General features: G+C 39.2%; 1 protein-coding gene and 1 pseudogene across 1 annotated transcript; both read left to right on the forward strand.

The window, feature by feature from the left end:
- Positions 1–3038: 3038 nt before the first annotated feature.
- On the forward strand, positions 3039–3905 carry LOC125916741 (olfactory receptor 51G2-like). The gene has a single exon (XM_049623046.1). The coding sequence runs from the start codon at positions 3039–3041 to the stop codon at positions 3903–3905; it is 867 nt and encodes a 288-aa protein (XP_049479003.1).
- A 9497-nt stretch (positions 3906–13402) lies between these two features.
- Positions 13403–14327, forward strand: LOC125929286 (olfactory receptor 51G2-like; annotated as a pseudogene).
- The last annotated feature ends 4770 nt before the right edge of the window (positions 14328–19097 follow it).

Genomic DNA, 19097 nt, shown 5'->3' on the forward strand with positions numbered 1-19097 from the left:
CATCGGGTACAATCTAGACTGTCAATTACTAAGTAAGGGCTTAGAACACGTCTCCAATTCGCACAAAAGGCAGCACAGAAACATGTCTTTCGTGAGTTACTTAAATACCACTATAGAATGGATTACTTTCTGAGACAGAGTTTCACATTTATTTTATGGATATTGCAGTAACAATTTAGCAGGAATTGGACAAGATGACTTTGAAAAATCTTCAAAGTTTCTCTCTCTCTTTCTCTCTTTTTTTTTTCCTGGTAAAGCTCAAATAAAGAAGATAGCATTTTTGCTGCTCACTTTGTGACCATAAACATCCTGTCAAATGTTCATGTGGGAGGGTTAATTCTCCCATATGCTCATACTCAGAAGTGGACAGCGAGGAGAAATAAGCAGAGAAATACATGCTTCTAACTTCTGCTTGATTATATCTCCTTGGTCCTTAAACATTTGGCATCATGACTGGGCCTGTCAGAAACACCTCTCCCTCTTCTCCTCACTGATTGCCACAACTATTTCAGATGAAATGATGCTCTTTGGATAATTATTCTCTATCAGAATTAGGTTTTATATACACCATTACCTCTCTGCAAAGTCCAGTAATGTGCCTGACACATAATATACATCGAAATATACTGAAAACAATTACTTCATACTATTCACAGAATAGAGTGTCTGGTACTATTTTCTTTCTCTGCTTTCCTGTCTCAGACAATTCCCCAAATCCCTAGTGTCCTTGATTCTTCCCATTCAGCTTTATATTTGGCGAGGATCCACAATCCTTGGAGGGTGGAAGCTTGCATTCCTGACATGACTGGTTCCTACACAGCTCAATACCTATTCTGGACAGAATGAGACACATAGATAGAATCCATACACCATGCTTTAGAGCCTGATAGTAGCAGCCTTTCTTTCCCAACATTCTTAGAAGGTAGAGTCAAGGCAAAGACTTCCAAGTAGCCCCCGAGACTTTTCCTACTTGTGAATTGATCACTGGTTAGTCACATACTATCTAGTCTTCTGGATATAAAATTGTCCTCTTTCCTACTCGTCATGGTTCAGTAATGGATTTGCTGTTTTATTTATAGCAGCTTGTTAAATATTCTCCCAGGAATATTAATGCTGAATCCCAGATGTTTTATTTTGATTAATAATTATAACTTCTCTGCATTCATGAGAATTTTAGTATATGACTTTGGGAGGGGGATGCTTTTCTTTTCTTTTGAAAATACACTGAGATTAACAGCTTATAAGAAAAACTGTTGAGGCAAGTTAATGAATACCAAGTGTATGCATTGCACACCTTGCCCTCTGGAACCAGAGGGAGTTTTTATTAGAACAAAGATGACTACTAGTACTCAGCTACCCTTACTTCTCCATGGGCATAAACACACAGAAACTCAGTCCTCCTCTTTCCATTGCAGATCCTTTCTCAAATCTGATAGGCCTGCCTCTGCTTTTTGCCTTTCTTATGCGTGGTTATACTCTTCTTCCTCCTCCACAACTTGCCCTATAATAATTGCCAATATTTGTTTACTGTTCAAATGCCATGTTGTTTTGATTCTGACACGTTGTTCACTCTTCACAGAATTTCTTCTCTAGGTTTTCCTTAGACTAATGGTTAGTATGTTGAAAGTATTCTTCATGACTTTATGGGCAACATTATAATTAGCGTATGAAAAAGTGGAATACAATGATTGTTCTACTGGTCACGGCTGCCCCCTACTGGTCATGACTGTCCAGAGCATGTTGAAAATTCTCTTAAGAGAATTTTCCTAAAGTATTAGCAAAGAAAATCATCATTCAGTGTGAACTTCATATATGTGACCAAGGTTTCTTTTGAACTCTATGTACTCAGTTTTCACACTGTATTCCTTTCTTTAATTGTCTTTGAAAGTACCAGGATCATTCTTTAAAAAGGTGAGTTGTGGTTGGGGCGCCTGCATGGCTCAGTCAGTTGAGCGTCCAACTTTGGCTCTTGTCATGATATCACAGTTCGTGAGTTCAAGCCCGGCGTCCGGCTCTGTGCTGACAGCTCGGAGCCTGGAGCCTGCTTCGGATTCTGCGTCTCCCTCTCTCTGCCCCTTTCCTGCTCATGCTCTGTCTCTCTCTGTCTCTCAAAACTGAATAAAGTTTAAAAAAACAAATGAAAAAGGTGAGTTGTGGAGAGCGTAATGTAGATTCCCAGCGGGGATGTTTTATCTGTCCCATGGTCATTGCCCTCATGGATGTGTTCTGTGTTGACCAGTGGATTACTAGACCTTCAAAGGCATAAGTTATAGATTGCCTGTCATTATATTATTTAAATGAAGTAGTAGGAGCTCAGTAAATGTGTGATGCCATTGAGAATACATGTATAAAAATACATGCAGCTAAAAAGCTGCAAATATTATCTAGTCTTCATCTTCTTCGTCTCATACACCTGAACCAGCTATCCAAACACTTTTTCAGAGAGTGATAACAAAAATTGAGAAGGGATTTAACCCAGTAGACATACACATCAAGCCCAAACCCTTGGGCTTGTCTTCTTGTCACATATATTACTTTTGAATCCCTTTCAGAGAAAAAGATATTTCTGGTGACATCAGGAGTTCAGAGTCAGTATTAACATTCTTACACTTTATTTTCTAACTCCCAGGAAGCCATTAAATACAATTATCCTTACCTAGGTTTCTTTAGAGCCCGATTTTCTGGTATTAAAACTAATCTAGTTTATGCATCTGTACCGCGCACTCTCACCACAGAGTTTCCCTTTCCATTTTTCAAAACTTGACATATCTTCAAATGAGGAAGGAATTTTCTGTCTATGAAAGGCACAAAAAGCCTCTGAAAACTAGGCTTCGTGGCAGCCAAGAAAAGAGCCAGCATTGTACTCTAGAGGAACTTCTAAAGGAATGGGATTCAGAGCTGTAAAAAGAGGAGGAGAGTGATATTACTCTGCAAGCATGGGTCATGGGCGTTGTGGGATGAGATGCTAGGAAAATGCTGTGAAAGAATAACTTTTTGCCTTCTCCATAATTTTTCCAGGGCAAGCTCTTCCCAAAGTTATGGCAGTTCTTAACAACAATAATGCCAGCAACTTCATCTTCATACTGATGGAACTCCCAGGACTGGAGATCTCTCATTGCTGGACAGCTATTCTTATCTGCTCTATCTATGTTGTGTCTTTGCTGGGCAACATCACCATAATGTACATTGTCAAGCCTGTCCCTAGCCTCCACACACCTAGGTACCTCTTCCTGTCCATGCTTTCAATGGCAGACCTGGGCCTCTCAGCTTCTACATTGCCTTCAATGACAGCTGTCTTTCTCCTGGGCCAGAGAGAGGTGGGAGCTGTAACCTGCTTTACACAACTCTTCTTCATCCATACTTTCTCAGTTATTGAATCATCTGTGCTCTTGGCCATGGCTTTTGACTACCATGTGGGTATTCGAGAGCTTTTATGCTATGCCACCATTCTCACAACCAAGCGCATTGGGGCCATTGGGCTGGCCATTGTGATACGTAGTGCTGCTCTCCATCTGCCCCTGTCCTTGATCCTTGGAAGACGGCAATTTCAGCCTATGAATGCTCTGTCTCATTCATATTGTGTTCATCCTGATGTTTTAAGGCTAGCCAGTTCTAGCACTCTTGTGAACAGTGGCTTTGGGCTCTTTGTCATGCTCTCCACACTGGCTTTGGATGCTGTACTCATTCTCCTCTCCTACATGCTAATCTTGAGGACAGTATTGAGCATTTCTTCTAACACTGAGGGGCTCAAAGCCTTTAACACCTGCATTTCCCACAGCTGTGCTGTATTACTATTTTATACCCCACTGGTCAGCCTGTCTATGATCCATCACTTTGGGAAAAAGAAGCTACCAGCTCAGGTATATACATGTTTCTCGCCTATCTACACTTTCTTGTTCCTCTAATGTTCAACCCAATTGTCTACAGTGTTAAAACCAAAGAGATTCGGGCATGCATTCTGAAGATGTCCACCTAAAAAAACTCTGAATCACAGAGATAAAATACTGGTTTTGATAATCAGCCTGCTGACTGAACACATCTCTGAGAGGAAACAGAGTATACAGCTTCCATCTGATGTTGATTAATTATTAAAAAAACTGACTGAAATATATTATGTATTTAAATATATACCATTTAAAACAGTACCTATTTAACGAGAAAAAACATGTTGCTCATTCTGCAAAAATCAATATCAGCCTGTGAAAGACTCAGATTATTACAGAGGAAACTGTCAGCCACTTGAAAGAGTATCATTTACATGAAAAAGCAAGCAGATTAGAAGAGTGAAATTCAAAGACATCTAAAATATCCTCCAACTAAAAATCTAGAGGTTTATAAACTTTAGCTCAAGAGGGCTTTACTTTGTATATTTTCTGAAAATTTGACAAATATTAAAATCAAAATATGTTTTTTTATGAATTATGTAATAACTTTAGATGTGGGTTACACTGGAAAATACACACCAAATGAACTACACAACTTTTAAATACATTTAAAGAAACAAATACCTGAATTACCATAATAAAATGTATTACAATGTGACTATTTGGCAGTTCAGGTTTTTTTTAAGCTCCATGATACATGAAAGGCGGACACAGCTTCCAATATTCTTCAGCTCTCTGAATGAAGTGAAAGCTGTTCCTCACTTCCTAATAAATACAAGAGATATTCTGTGCTCTCATAAACTTACCATGGCATGCTATAATTTTTGAATGATAGGTGTCATGTAGAACTTAATTTTTTTCTCAATATTTCAGGGAATATTAGAAAAAATAAGCAAAGTAGACCTCCTGGAAGATGATTCTTAAAAGAACTGACTAGGCTTTCACAAACAAGTCAAAGCTAGAGAAACTGATTTGTTCTCTTTATCATGGTCTTTTTCTTTCTGGATTAAATCTTCAGCTAACCTCTCTGATAGAATTGCCCTGTTAAAAACATAACCAGTGCTAAGTCAACTAAGACTTTTACCTAAATGCTAGTATTTAGGATCAGAACACCTTGTAAAGTTATTTATAATGTTGAGATGAAAAGAAAAGAAGCATACTACCAGTATTTTATTTCTCTCCTACAGAGTCATTCATTTCAATATTATTTATTCATCTATACTAGGCCACTTCTTATTCAAAATATAAAGAAAACAAAATAGAATATTTCTAGCTCAGTGTGAAAAGTTTAGATTATCAGGGAAAATTGAATTGTAAGCATATAATTCCCCAGTGAGTCACAGGTGCTCTGACAACAGACAGCACAGCTTCCGGTAAGGACACAAGAAGGATGGGTCCATTTGAATGATGGAAATTTCAGGATACTTCTTTGAACTTATGAATTTTAAGTGGGGACTGGAAAGATGAAATATATAAGCACAACATACAAAGCCCTTGTCATTTGACTTCATCTCTCAACAGATCCTGCATTCCAGAAACACAATAAAAGTTGAAGCGCCTAATGAACACTTGGCAGTTCCTGGCATCTGACTGTTACTTCATTTTGTAACTCTAATCGCAACATCCAATGCTCTTCCTCTTCTGCTACCACTCTACTGCTCCCACCCCACACATGTAGCTCTATTGTCAAGGTACTGAAGACACTTTTTTTTTCTTAATTTGAGAGAGAGTGAATGGTAGAGAGGGGTGGCAGAGGCAGAGGTTGGGGGGGGGAGAGAGAGAGAGAGAGAGAGAGAGAGAGAGAGAGAGAATATTAAGTAGGTCCCATGCACAGCAGCGAGCCCAACTCAGGGCTCAATCCCATGACCCTGAGATCATGACCTGAGCAGAACTCAAGAGTCTAATGCTCAACAAACTGACCCACCCAGGCGCCCCTGAAGATGCCGTTTGTTAGCATACCACCACATTTTCTGTTATGTTGGGTAACCCTCCTCAAAATCTATTAATATCGCATGCATGTCTTTATTGAGGAATAATTGACATATAAGAAATTGCACATATTTACAGTATACAATTTGATAAATTTAATATACATACACACCCATGAAATCATCATCAAACTCAAGATAATGAACATACACACTACTCCCAAGTTTCCTGTTGTTCTTCTTCCCTGGTACATTTTTCCACTCAACCCATCAAAGGTTGAGATGATTTTGTTATTACAGATTAGTGTACATCTTTCTAAAATTTTACATCAATGTATTCATAAAGTATATGCTTTTTTGCTAGCAGTCTGGCTTTTTTCTCTCCGCATAAGTATATTGAGTTCCATTTGAGTAGTTTTTATATTATTCCATTTTATTGCTGAATAATATTTCACTGTGGATATACCACAATTTGCATATACTTCCCTTCGCATTTGCCACATGTAATACTCTGTATCCCTTAGCATATGTGCAAATTTATACCTGTCATCATTTCCTTTCAGCCTGAAAATGTTTAATATTTAGCTCTAAAATTTTACTAGATTAGAATTGGAAATTTCAAGGATTTTTTTTCGTATATGACTTTAAAAATATGATTTCTTATTTGTTAATTTCTTTCTCTGGCAGTGAAAAATCTGGATACCATTATCTATAATTTATTTTTTTCATCATTTCATCCCTCATATACATAAATTTAGTTTCAAAATTATTAAGGCTCTTTTCCCCTAATTCTAGAATCTCTTTTCATCCTGAATCTCTTCTTATTAGCTGTTTTACTTTATTCTGATTATCTTTCTGCTTTTTATTTGTCTTTTTTTAATGTGCCCATAGGCATTGCAAATGCTATGTTATTGAGAATATGGGTCATATTATCCTATATAAAGAGAATCTGATTTGAGCTGGCAGGCAGGATCATGTTAACGTTTTTGCATCTTGACTGTATGCCTTATTAGGGTTGATGCTAATTAGCCCTCACTCTTTGGTTACAGTATTCTCTCCTAATTTCCTGCTATTCGCCTTGTTGGTGAGAAAGGGATTTCTACTGTAGGGTTATGGAAATAGATGAAAGCATGGTACTTGATGCTGGAAAGATAGGACTGATAGCAGTTTATTAGACATACTCATAGACTGGGGGAAGGAGGAAACTGCACACCAGGCAAGGGGCACACCTGGGTTACACTTGGGGACAAAGCAAAAAAAAAAGAAGTGCCATGAGAGGCAGGCTCGGTAGTAACAGCTAGATGGGGCTACTCCTCTCATTCCCAAAGGAGAATGTGAGTGGTTTGTTTGAATAATTTAATGGGTTTACAGGCAAGTGAAAGCCATTAGTTGGAGTGCAGCATGTTTGATTGTTAGGGGAAGGAGCTGGGAGGGGACCCTTGTCCACTGGATGTGGGGCATATCTGGGAAGAGCAGGGCAGCTATTGTTAGGCTTTTAGATGCACTCCCAGTTTCACATGTCAAAGGAGCACATGATATTGAATCAATTTCATGAAATCAGAAACCATACCATATACTCCTATTCCTATGGTATGGCCCTTCTAGGATTTCATGTCAATGTCCAAGGTGTTCAAAGAGCTCTGTCCACTCTCCCTTTTTGGAACTCCAGTTGTCCCAATACTGAATGACCTCCAGAATTTCCATGCAACTTACAGCCCACTCTGTCTCAGAGATGTTCTCTGCCAAGCTTTTTGGAATCTTGACCCATGAATTTGCAGCTTTGTACTTGGTGAAAACCTCAAACGGATACCTAAGTAGATTTCTAGGACTCCTTCCTTCTTCAACTTCTTTATATCCAGTAGGTGCCCCAAATTTTGACCCCTCACACTCTCTAAAATCACTTTGGTCTTCTCCCTCCAGTAGGTAGAGAGCTGCCCTCAATTTGCATTCAACTTCCTTGGCTGAGCTTATAAAGCACCATCTGGCAGAGAACCTGCATGGATATCTAGCTCACTTCCTGTTTCCTTTATCACAAGGAACCACAGCTCTACACTGTCTGTTTTACAATGCCTGACATATTTTATATATCTTGCCCAGAGTTACAGTTGTTTATTTGTTGGAATATGTTCAACATCCAGTTCTTCTTTATGACCTATAACGTTGAGTTTGAAAGCTTTGGGAGCCTCACAATTTTCTTTCATTCATCCTCAAAGGTTTGACAAATGTGTTCACAACGAGCTGCAATTTTTTGTTTTGCACTTGTATCGTGAAACAAAGAATTTTACAAAACATTTTTTGGGGCAAGTATGAATTGTCTGCCTTGGTTTGCAATGCTGTGGCTAAACCTGTTTCTGTTCTGTTTATTTCTATTTTCTATTTCTATTTTCCTCAAAGATAGAAAGTCCTTCATTGAATTCAACTCTTATTATTTCTGTGGCAACAAGAGAAAGTTTCTTTGTTGTATTTGTATGTACATCAACATCAGCATCACCACATTTATCAAGTGCTTAATGTGCGGTTTTTTTTTTTTGTTTTTTGTTTTGTTTTTTTTAGGAATGATAGCGGATGGTTCGCATATACTATCATATTAAATACCCACAATGTTATTACGGAAAAATAATGATAAAATAATAGGTAATTATTTGAGTATTGAGAAACATTGTTGTAAGTTTTCTAAGGGAGTACCTGATTTAACCCTCACAACAACATTGTACATTAGTTTCTTTCACTATTTCAATTTCACAGGTAAGGAAACTGAGAGGTTCAATTCAGGTCTTTCTGATGTTGAAGCCTGCACTCTCGAGCAGCTAATTACTTTTTAATCACAATACAAGTAGAGTCAGAAACTGAGACAGACTTGGACAGGACCAAAGAGTTTCCAATCACGATGGAGTTTCTTTACAGACAATGCAAAACTTCTTTGGCAGTGACATGGTTAAAGGTATTTGCGCCCCAAAGCCCATGCTGCCCACTGTGTTCATCAAGGGATGATATGGAGAAATGTACCCTGGGGGAGGGTGAGAAATGTCTTCAGCTCTTATGTCCTCCTTGTGGGTGAACCAGGAACACGGGGCTTGGGAGGAAAGGGGTATAGCCATTTGCCAAGGTTCCTTATTAGTGCTCATCTAAGAATAGAGTTAATATGTTTTAAGACCCTGAAAAAGTACAGTATTAAAGATTTAGATGGAGAAAAAATATTCTTTATCTTTGGGTACCATCTGGGAGCTACTGGATAAGTTTCCTCAAATGTGCTGTCACAATAGATAAAACCAAATAAATGGGAAATTAGGAGATCGGCTGAAAATTAGGAGATGAGCTGGTAACGAGCATATATCTTCAATGCCTTAAATACAGCCTGATTTATGTTTTCCTAAGACTTTAGGCAGATGGATTCTATGCCCCTTAAGGGAGACATGCTGAGATGAGGAAAAGTTTGAGGAGCAGAAAGGAATGGAAATTTCCTTGTTTGTGAAGACAGTTTGAAAAGGCAGTCTGTTTCTATTTGTATGATGGAAGGTAACAGAATGATGATGTGAACAGACAAATCCAGAGTGATCAAGGTTAATTGCAATTACTTCTAAATCTTTGAAGAATCCTATTTGGAAAAGCTCCTTGAATTCTGAGCATGGTAAGTAAAGGTAGGAAAAACTAAAGAACACACACATATTAACAATGATTATTTATTTTCTAAGTTCTGTACAGAATACTAGGAACTCATCCACCCAGTCTTAGTTTATCATCAGAGAAACCTACGAGATTGGTATGCTGTGAGAATTGGTACAATTCACCCTATTCCATTATTTAGACAATAGGAAAAGTGAAATCAGCACTGTATATGTAAGTGTAGATATATGGTATGAGAGGAGAATCCTTTGTGTACATCTATTCTCTTATTTCTTATTAATGGCGTTGCAGAATATTGGCTGTTAACACTTAGTATTAATCTGAATCCAAATGTGACTCCAGAAGAAAACACATTGGTGTTAGGAACCACCACTTTATTCCATAGTTCCCCACTTTATTCCATGATGCTGCAGGTTGATACCTGATTGAAAATCTGCTGGCAAGCCAAAAGGAACAGTTTCTGTAAAGGAGGTCACAGCACAGTCTTTTTTTTCCCCAAGTTTATTTACTTATTTTGAGAGACAGCATGTGTGCAGGAGCAGGGGAGGGGTAGAGACAGAGAGAGGGAGAGAGAGAATCCCAAGCAGGCTCTGTACTGTCATCACACAGCCCCACACAGGGCTTGATCTCATGAACTGTGAGATCATGACTTGAGGCAAAATCAAGAGTCAGACGCTTAACGGACAAGCCACCCTAGCACCCCTCTCGTAGTGCATTCTTACTTTTGGATAAATAGCTGTTGCTTAAGTCTAAGTTTGCTCAAGTTTGTTTGGTTTTTGTTTTCCAGTGTTTCGTGCTGAAGCCAGGACCAGAAACCAGTTGCCCTGTCTTTTCACCTATATTTTTCTGTTTCTTACCACAAAATCCTTTCATTCCACAAGTATTCCTTAAAAATTAAGAAAAACTATCACACATACAACACACACACACACACACACACACACACACACACGAATTCACCAAACTCTTCTTCTTCTGCACAGTCAGCTTAATGCAGTATACAAAAATAATATGTTCCACATATATGAGCACCTCAGGGCCTTTTCTAATAAGTCCATTTTCTCAAATGCTAAGTGAAATAATGTCCAGAAGTTATGACTATGCTTAAACTATGTCCATTCATTTTGTTTCTATCTCCACATTTGAAATCTATGGGTTAAGGGAGAGAACTCTCAGTCTGTTAAAAAAAAAAATCTTAAAGATCGTTTTCTAATTTTAAAGAAACAGTGCAGCATGAACACAGGATGAAGAATTCATACGTGGCATTCAAACACTTAATTTGAACACACAATTCTTCCCAGTGTCCTCAAAAATCACTCCGTCTTATTTCATGCTCGCTCCTCTGTCAGTAACTGACTAGGAATTCATACATCTGTATATAGAGAGCTAAAACAGTCTGTTCAGCTTCCAACAGCAGCAGAATTTAGCAGACTGCAGATTTTCTTAGCACTGGGGAACAAGGTTTCTTTCTTTGTCTACGAATGTCCCTTTTCTGTTAATTCATAACCTCTGCTTCTCTCCTGCTTCCTTGCTTTTCCGACAGCACTCATCTGCTTACAAAAAAAATACTATAACTAACGATGTGCCTCAGTGATTCTCAGGCTTTGGTTTGCATCAGAATCACCTGGAGAGTTTGTTAAAACACCAAATGCTGGACTTCAACTGGAGATATCCTGATGGGCATGTAGGTTGGGGGTGGAACCTAATGATTTGTATTTATTACAAGCTGTCCTGTGCTGCTGATGCCACCAGCCCAGAGTCCACACTGTCAGAGCCACTAGGTGTATGTGCTGAAGCACGGAAGAAAATACCTCCCCACTCCCAGTCAAGCGAAATGTAGTTTTCTTAAGTAATCGTGTTGGTTCTGGAGGGTTATCTCTATTATCTTAACTTCTCCTATTTCTATCACAATTCCAGCTTTAACAAATACCTATCTCATAGCTACCTTGTGCACTAACAACTTCAGGTTTCTAGTGATGTACCTTCATACATTCCCTGCCAATCAGAACTCACTCACCCGGACAGGTACAGTCTTGCTCCCTCTTTCTGTTTTGCCCTGTCTACAATTCTCCCTTCTTCAGAGAACTTTCACCTAAACTCACTATTGAAAATCATATGCCCTTCTCTTTCCACACTGTTTTATTTTCTTCACATACTTGAAATATTGATTCATGCTTCCCTTATTATTGGGATCTTATTAATATCTGTGTCTAGAACAGTTCCTTAGATGGTTTAATTATTGAATGAAAATGAGGGCATTTAATCTGGAGGAAATAAAGTAAACTAGAAGAAGAAAACCAGAAATGGCCATCATATAGGAAATTTTTAAGAGGAAAACCAGAAATGGCCACCTAATAAGAAATTTTTAAGCACAGAAATTCATGGGAATTTTTTATTTCCTTAAATGTAAGGATAAGGTTTGTGAATGTCTTGATATGTTTGTTAATAGCTGGCATTTGTCTTTACATTCAAACAATAATATCCAGAGTAAAAGATACTGAGTCAGAATTTTTTCCAGTCCTAGATTCTCCTTTACAATTGATGGGACTTGAGTAAAGTTATACACTTGAATTCTTAAGGATTAAGTTTCTTAATCTGGAAAAACTGATCTAACTTCTAAGGGTTGAGATGCTTTATAATCAAATATCAGAGAACATTCTGTAAATTACTTTAGGTGAAATATGGAAGCAATAAATTACACTTGCACATTTTTACCTGCTGAAGAAAAAGTGACATAATTCATTATTATGTGGAAATCCTAGAAAGGGGAACAAATACTAGATTATTCTCAAATACATGAGAGAAAAAGCAATAAAATGAAAAATCAGTATCATTGGAAAAAGACCAAACATAACAAATCTCTGAATGTATGATTAAGATTCCTAAAAATTAAGTTGTCCTTGTTGGCTATTATTCTTCAGTTTTGTACTCCTGGGATACTCCAGAAATCTCCCTCCTTTGTTTATGATTAGGAGGAAAGGCAAAAGCTTTCAGACAGTCCTTTGAGTGCTTTCTCAGAAAATGGAAATCATGATGGATGGAATAAGAGGGAGCCCAACTGGCAGGGAATGAAACAGGAGCTAAAGCACATGGGAGTGAACACAGCAAAGACAGAAAATGTAGTCCTCCATTTTTGTATTTTTCCAGAAATCACTTTATCAGTGGATCTAAGTTCTGATTCCTCCACACATAATATCTTTTTCTGATTTCTATAAGCTCATCAATATAATGCTGAAAAAATTACAGATAAGCTTCAAGGTAGTTTTAATTTTCTATGAGTTAGAGATCATACTATTTAATGTTCCCCAGACACAGGTCGATTGGAGAATGACTCATATTTGGAAAAATATCTAGAATTTTTGCCATAGCTTGACACTTTAAACCATGTGGGTGATAAAGTTGTATTTGTGTGCTCACACAGGTGGGCTAACATGTGAAAGGGAATTATTTTGAATTGTTTTAATTTTAAAACAAGATGTCAGTCTGCAAGATTGGGATATTCACCACCCTGAAGTACCTATTTAAAGACAGTGTGAAGGAGAACTTGACAGGAAGTGAGGGACCTGTACTCTGCTCCCAGATCAGACACACTAACTACATAGGGATCTAGAGTTCACATCCCAGGATGTATATAGTGAAGAGTTGAGACCAATATTGTCTCAGACCCTTTCTAGATCCATGTTTCAAACTCTGATTTTTGTGGTAAATTTTGCTGTGTGGTTCCCGAGCCAGGCTCACCATGATTATAAGATTTCCTTTCATAATTCAAACTCACCTTTGCTTAAGGGCCCTTATCTAGGAATTGGGGGAAAGACCTCAGAAATCACAAGGCCAGGGTTGTCAGGGAAACACTCTGGGGAGTCACTGCAAGGTCTTGGTTCATGGTGGAGGTTCTGACGCAGCAACTCCTCTGATTTCAGGGCCTGGGGTGGCATTTCTGCCTGGAACTCTGCCTGCTGGGTCACCATGTCAGACTCCAACCACACTGGTAGTTCCTTCCTCCTAGCAGGGCTCCCAGGCCTTGAGGCTGTGCACAGCTGGCTCTCCATCCCTCTGTGTGCCATGTATGTAGCCTCTCTGGCAGGGAACAGCCTGATCCTGTAGGTGGTGAAGTCACTCTGCACCAGCCCATGTACTACTTCCTGTCGATGCTGGCAGCGACTGACCTGGGCCTGTCTGCCTCCACGCTCCCCTCCACCATGCTCCCCTTCTACATGCTGGGTCTCAGACAGGTGGTGGTGGATATGTGCCTGGCCCAGCTCTTCTTCATCCACACTTTCTCCATCATGGAGTCCTCTGTGCTGCTGACCATGGCCTTTGACCGTTTTGTGGCCATTAGCAACCCCCTGCGTTACAGCACCATGCTCACCAGCTCCCACATTGCCATCTTGGGCCTGGCCAGTGTGGTGCACAGCATCGGGCTCCACGTCCCGGCCCCCATCATGCTGAAGGAGCTGCCTTACTGCCAGAATCACCTGCTTTCCCCCTCTTACTGCCTACACCCAGATGTCATGAAGCTGGCCTGTGCGGACACCCACATCAACAGTGCCTATGGTCTCTTTGTGGTGCTCATTGTGCTCTACTATGGGCTGATCTTCAAACAATGCTATCCATTGCTTCCAATGTTGAGCACCTCAAAGCCCTCAACGCTTGTGTCTCCCACGTCTGTGCTGTGTTGCTCTTCTACACGCCTATGATTGGCCTGTCTGTGATCCAGATTTGGGAAGGGGGCTTCCCCTTCCAACCGTGTGCTGCTCTCTTATCTTCATTTTCTCACGCCTTCGGTGTCAATCCAGCGGTTTTCATCATTAAGACCAAGCAGATCTGGCTGAGGATGCTAAGCCTCTTCTGGCTGGGTGGGGCTGGCATCAGAGACCCTCAGGCTCATTAAATCTTTGGTAGAGAGGGAAAGTCATCGTTGTTGTGTAATGAGCCATTTAATATAAAATACCATTGTGAGGAGAAGAATGTAACAAGGAGACAGCACAGTCTTTTTATGAAGTTCTCACGCATGGGAAAAAAATAACCACATTCTCCTTTACTTATTTCCAATAAAACAAAAATTCACTGAGCACCTACTCTGTAAAATACACTATTGTTGACCTTGGAAATACAAATGAAACTTAAGGGGCGCCTGGGTGGCGCAGTCGGTTAAGCGTCCGACTTCTGGCAGGTCACGATCTCGCGGTCCGTGAGTTCGAGCCCCGCGTCAGGCTCTGGGCTGATGGCTCGGAGCCTCGAGCCTGTTTCCGATTCTGTGTCTCCCTCTCTCTCTGCTCCTCCCCCGTTCATGCTCTGTCTCTCTCTGTCCCAAAAATAAAAAAAAAAAAAAAAAAAACAAATGAAACTTAAGATACAGCCACTGTTTTAGAGGAAAACCTCATGATATCTAAGACTCGAAGGGGACTACCAATTTAAATAGAAAACGTTTGAAAGAACAACTTAGGAACTTTACAAATGCATAAAAATGCACATGAGGGCTTTGCCTCAGAGTTTAGGAGAAAGAATTTTTGACAAATAGAGTGATGGGTATATTTGGAATTCAGTTATATTAGAAGCATTCTGGAAAATCCCCACTAAAAATAATCCCCACGAAGAAAGGCATTCATTCTCTCTTGCTAAAGATTGCATCCCTTTTCCTGAAGGTAGCCCTTTCCTATACATTAGGTACTTGGTTAGTATTTGCTGAATAAATGAATGATTGCGGGGGGGAGGGGGGCTACATTTGTGAAACAGGCAAACCAAAAGGACTCCACAAAAATTGCTTTTTTGCTACCTTTCCTGCTTCTGTTCTTGCTAGGACCTATACCCCGACTTTACACACACTTTATGAAACAGATAATGTAGATCCTCCTTGTAAAGGAGGAGTTAATGATTTCTTTGGAGGCTTCCAGCACAATAGATGACATCGAAGGGGTGACCAGGTGGGTTGTCATGAACGTTTTCCAAGAAAACTGACTCACCAAGATGCCTGGCTCCAGGGCATAAATGATTTATGGAGAACCCCTAAGCACTCCAGATGCCTGAGAAGACACGTGCACCAAAGCACAGCCCTCAATAAAAACCCACACCTGAAGCAAAAAGGAGACTCACTTTCCTTTCCTTTTTGAGTCTCCCAGAAGTTCTGTCTGTATCTGCACTCTCTCTGTCTTCAATAAACTGCTCTCACTTCCTACCAGCTCACATTTGATTTCTATCCTGTGCAAAGCCAATGACCCTTTTGGCTGGTACTGTGGGACCCACTCTCTGAGTCCTCCGACAAAGCCAGCCTGTATCACTTGCAAGGGTGAAATGTTCACAGGCAATGAATGTAATTCCAGGTATGTGAGAATCAAACCTATGAGGACTTCTTAATTTTGCTTTTAGGGAATTTTAGGATTTTGCTGTTTTTCTCATCTCAATAGAAATTTCAAGAATGGTAAGGTTATCCAACTCTTAAACTGGTCACAGTTACCAACACATATTTTTTTCAACACATATTTTTAAATACCAAGAATGAAAAAAATTTCAAGCAAAATTATCTTCTCTGTAGGCTTTTTCTAAAAATCTCATCAGTTTTGAACGTAACTGTAAATGAAGGATGCTTTGAAAATAAAACATGTGAATTTCATTGCTATAGCCTGTGCACTGAATGCTGTGGCTACTTCTTTGTGCATACTTTGTAAAACCTTCCCTTTTAGCTTTTGCACTGACAATAGATTAAGAGGGCAACTTAGAGATACAGTGGGGGATGGAAGTAGTAAGTGGATGGATGTTACAACACAAAATACAAAACAACAAAATTATAATTTTGGGCAGAAAGAGCTGCACTGGGGTTGTGAAGAGTGACTGTTTATATGCCCTGGAGTTGGAGGAAGTGAAGTCAAGAGGATGTTTCTTTTCTTTTTTTAATGTTTATTTTATTTGAGAGAGAGACACAGACAGAGAGAGAGACAGTGTGTGAGTGGGGGGGGCGGGGGGGGGAGCGTAGAGAGAGGGATAACAGAATCTGAAGTAGGCTCCAGGCTCTGAGCTGTCAGCACAGAGTCCAAGGCAGGGCTCTAACTCTCAAGCCCAGCCATGAGATCACGACCTGATGTGAAGTGGGACACTTAGTTGACTGAGCCACCAGGTGCCCCAAGAGGATGTTTCTTAAAGGGATTTCCATTAAAGAAGACTCACAGATTACTGGAGGCCTAGCTATTGTCAAGCTAAGGTTGTTTTCCTCTCTAGCAGTAGAGAGATTCTGGAGATTAGGCTATTGATAAGATCGCCTTTTTCTTGTAATTTACTAAAATATTTGTAAACTGATGGAGACTTTATCAGTTTAACCATTTGTTTTTGTCATTTCCTTTGTTCTTGGGCAGCCAGGAGTGCCTGAGGAATATCACACTTATCCCACCTGGGGGTGGGGAGTGGATTGCAGGGTGTCAGCTTGCCTTATGCTTCCTCACCATAGATGATAGCATATTTTACTGGCACTATAAATAAAGATGGATGAGAAGATGAAGAGTTCAGGGGCACCTGGGTGGCTCAGTCAGTTAAGCATCGGACTCGATTTTGATTCAGGTCATGATCTCATGGTTTGTGAGTTCTAGCCCCGCATTGCTCTGTATTGAGTGGAGCCTGCTTGAGATTCTCTCCCTCCCTCTCTCTCTGCCCCTCCCATGTACTCTGTCTCACCCCCTCCCCACAAAGTAAATAATGCACTCCCCCCCCATGCACAGAGTGAATAAATTTAAAAAAAAAAGATGAAGAGTTCTATTCTGCATTGTTTAATGTGAGTTTTCTGCAGGTAATTAAACAATTATGTACAGAAAATAGCTAAATATATAGCTCTGAACTAGAGCTCAGGAAAGGGTCAGAACTTCAAATACGTATGTGTTAATAATTAGTATACAGGTGATAGCTAAAACAATGACAAGGACTTTATTGCCCAAGGATTTCAAGGGAAGCAAGAATAAGCAGTGGCCAGAGAATAAAACACTGAAGAAATCAAGATTAAGTCAATGAGAAAGTATTTAGCTTTTAATGGACTCCAAGAAGGATAAGGGAGTGAAGAGATTGTTCCTTCACAAGTCTCATAACAGATAGTTTCAATAAGGTAAGCTCAGTTCTACTACTTCAAATGCAAAAGTAGTAGTAGTCATGCTAATGCGGGTATATGTTCCTATCAGCACACCACCCTGAATTACAGAATCCTGTCCATAGAATGGTCCCTTGCTGCCGTAAGGGCCTCATTGTTGGTCCAATAGCTAAGTGTCTGCTTAGCCATGCAGAAAAAGTCTCAGAAACTAATTTTCTACAGTCAAATAGCTGGACAATGCGGAGACCATTGGAACAATATTCCTGGCTCAAATAGTTGATTATAACTGGAAATCACCCAATAGCAAAGCACCCTTCCATGTCATGGACTCTGATCTGGGGTGATTAGTCACTATTGAAACTGAAAATGGGAGGCAGAGAAGTGAGATTCATGTGAGGAACAGAAGGATCTGTTTGATAGATAGATAGATAGATAGATAGATAGATGATAGATAGATGATAGATGGACAGATATAAGAAAACACAATGTAATAATAGTCATTCTGTAATTGAAGTCAGAGTGTATGGAAATAAAAATTCCCTTCCCAAATCTCTATAACAAGAACAGTAGACCTATATGGTGCAGATATTTAGATTTCCCTCAAAGGTATATTGCAAAAAGTTTTCAGATAATTCCCTCCAGGTAGATTAAGAATTAGCATATATTCTCTTTGTCTCTGAATACATTAAAAAAGTACCAAAAGGAGCCCAAGGCACACTGATAAAAGCTACCTAAACTCACCAAGTGAGGAAATTGCTGAGACTTTTTGAGTTTTCCTTCAGGAAGGTGTGCCATGAGCCACCCTTTGTAAGAAAGCAGATAGAGAATGAGAGAAGAAAGGAGCTCTACAGAAGTACCAGACAAGAGGATAATACTTATCTCTCTTTAGTCTGAGACAAACTGGCTATCTTCCCCAAAAAAATAATAGTTGCTTTGCAAAACTTTTATACTTCTCCTTTCCTCCACTTTCATATGGGCACAGGACAAGTGTTAAATTTCATATGGTAAGAGCCATGAAGCATTCTTAGGCATAAAATATTAGAAAGCTGAGGATAATAACTAAACTCAGAAAAGCAAGTATGTAAGGTGACTGAAGACATATTTGCTTGTTAGAAATTTTTTAAAAAATTATTTAAAAAGCAATTATTTTAAAACTTAATTAAGCATATTTAGTTGACTAATGACCCAAATTGTGCTTAAATGGACAGAGAAAACATTCAACATAAATATATATTTTTTAATTTTAATTAGATGGAACAGAAGGGTTAGAGAAGATATATTAAGAACATGGCCATTGCTCCATTCCCTGTGCTTGGAATATAAAAAATTAGGAACAAATTGTTGAGGTGATAAATTAAATAATGAGTGGTATATTTCTGAATTGCCTGTCACATGAATTGCATGACAAAATTCTGACAACTAATCAATTATTGAGCAATTAAATAAATGGCAAAAATATACCAAGTAATTTATAAATATTTCTTATATTTTTCAAATGATGAAAATCTAATACTTTTTATTCTTAGGTGAAAACTGAAGCTTAGAGATATTTAGTAATTGATCACATTGTTAGAAAGTGGCACAACTGGGATTTGT

The sequence above is a fragment of the Panthera uncia genome, chromosome D1 (assembly GCF_023721935.1).
Source record: "Panthera uncia isolate 11264 chromosome D1, Puncia_PCG_1.0, whole genome shotgun sequence".
Lineage (NCBI taxonomy): Eukaryota > Metazoa > Chordata > Mammalia > Carnivora > Felidae > Panthera > Panthera uncia.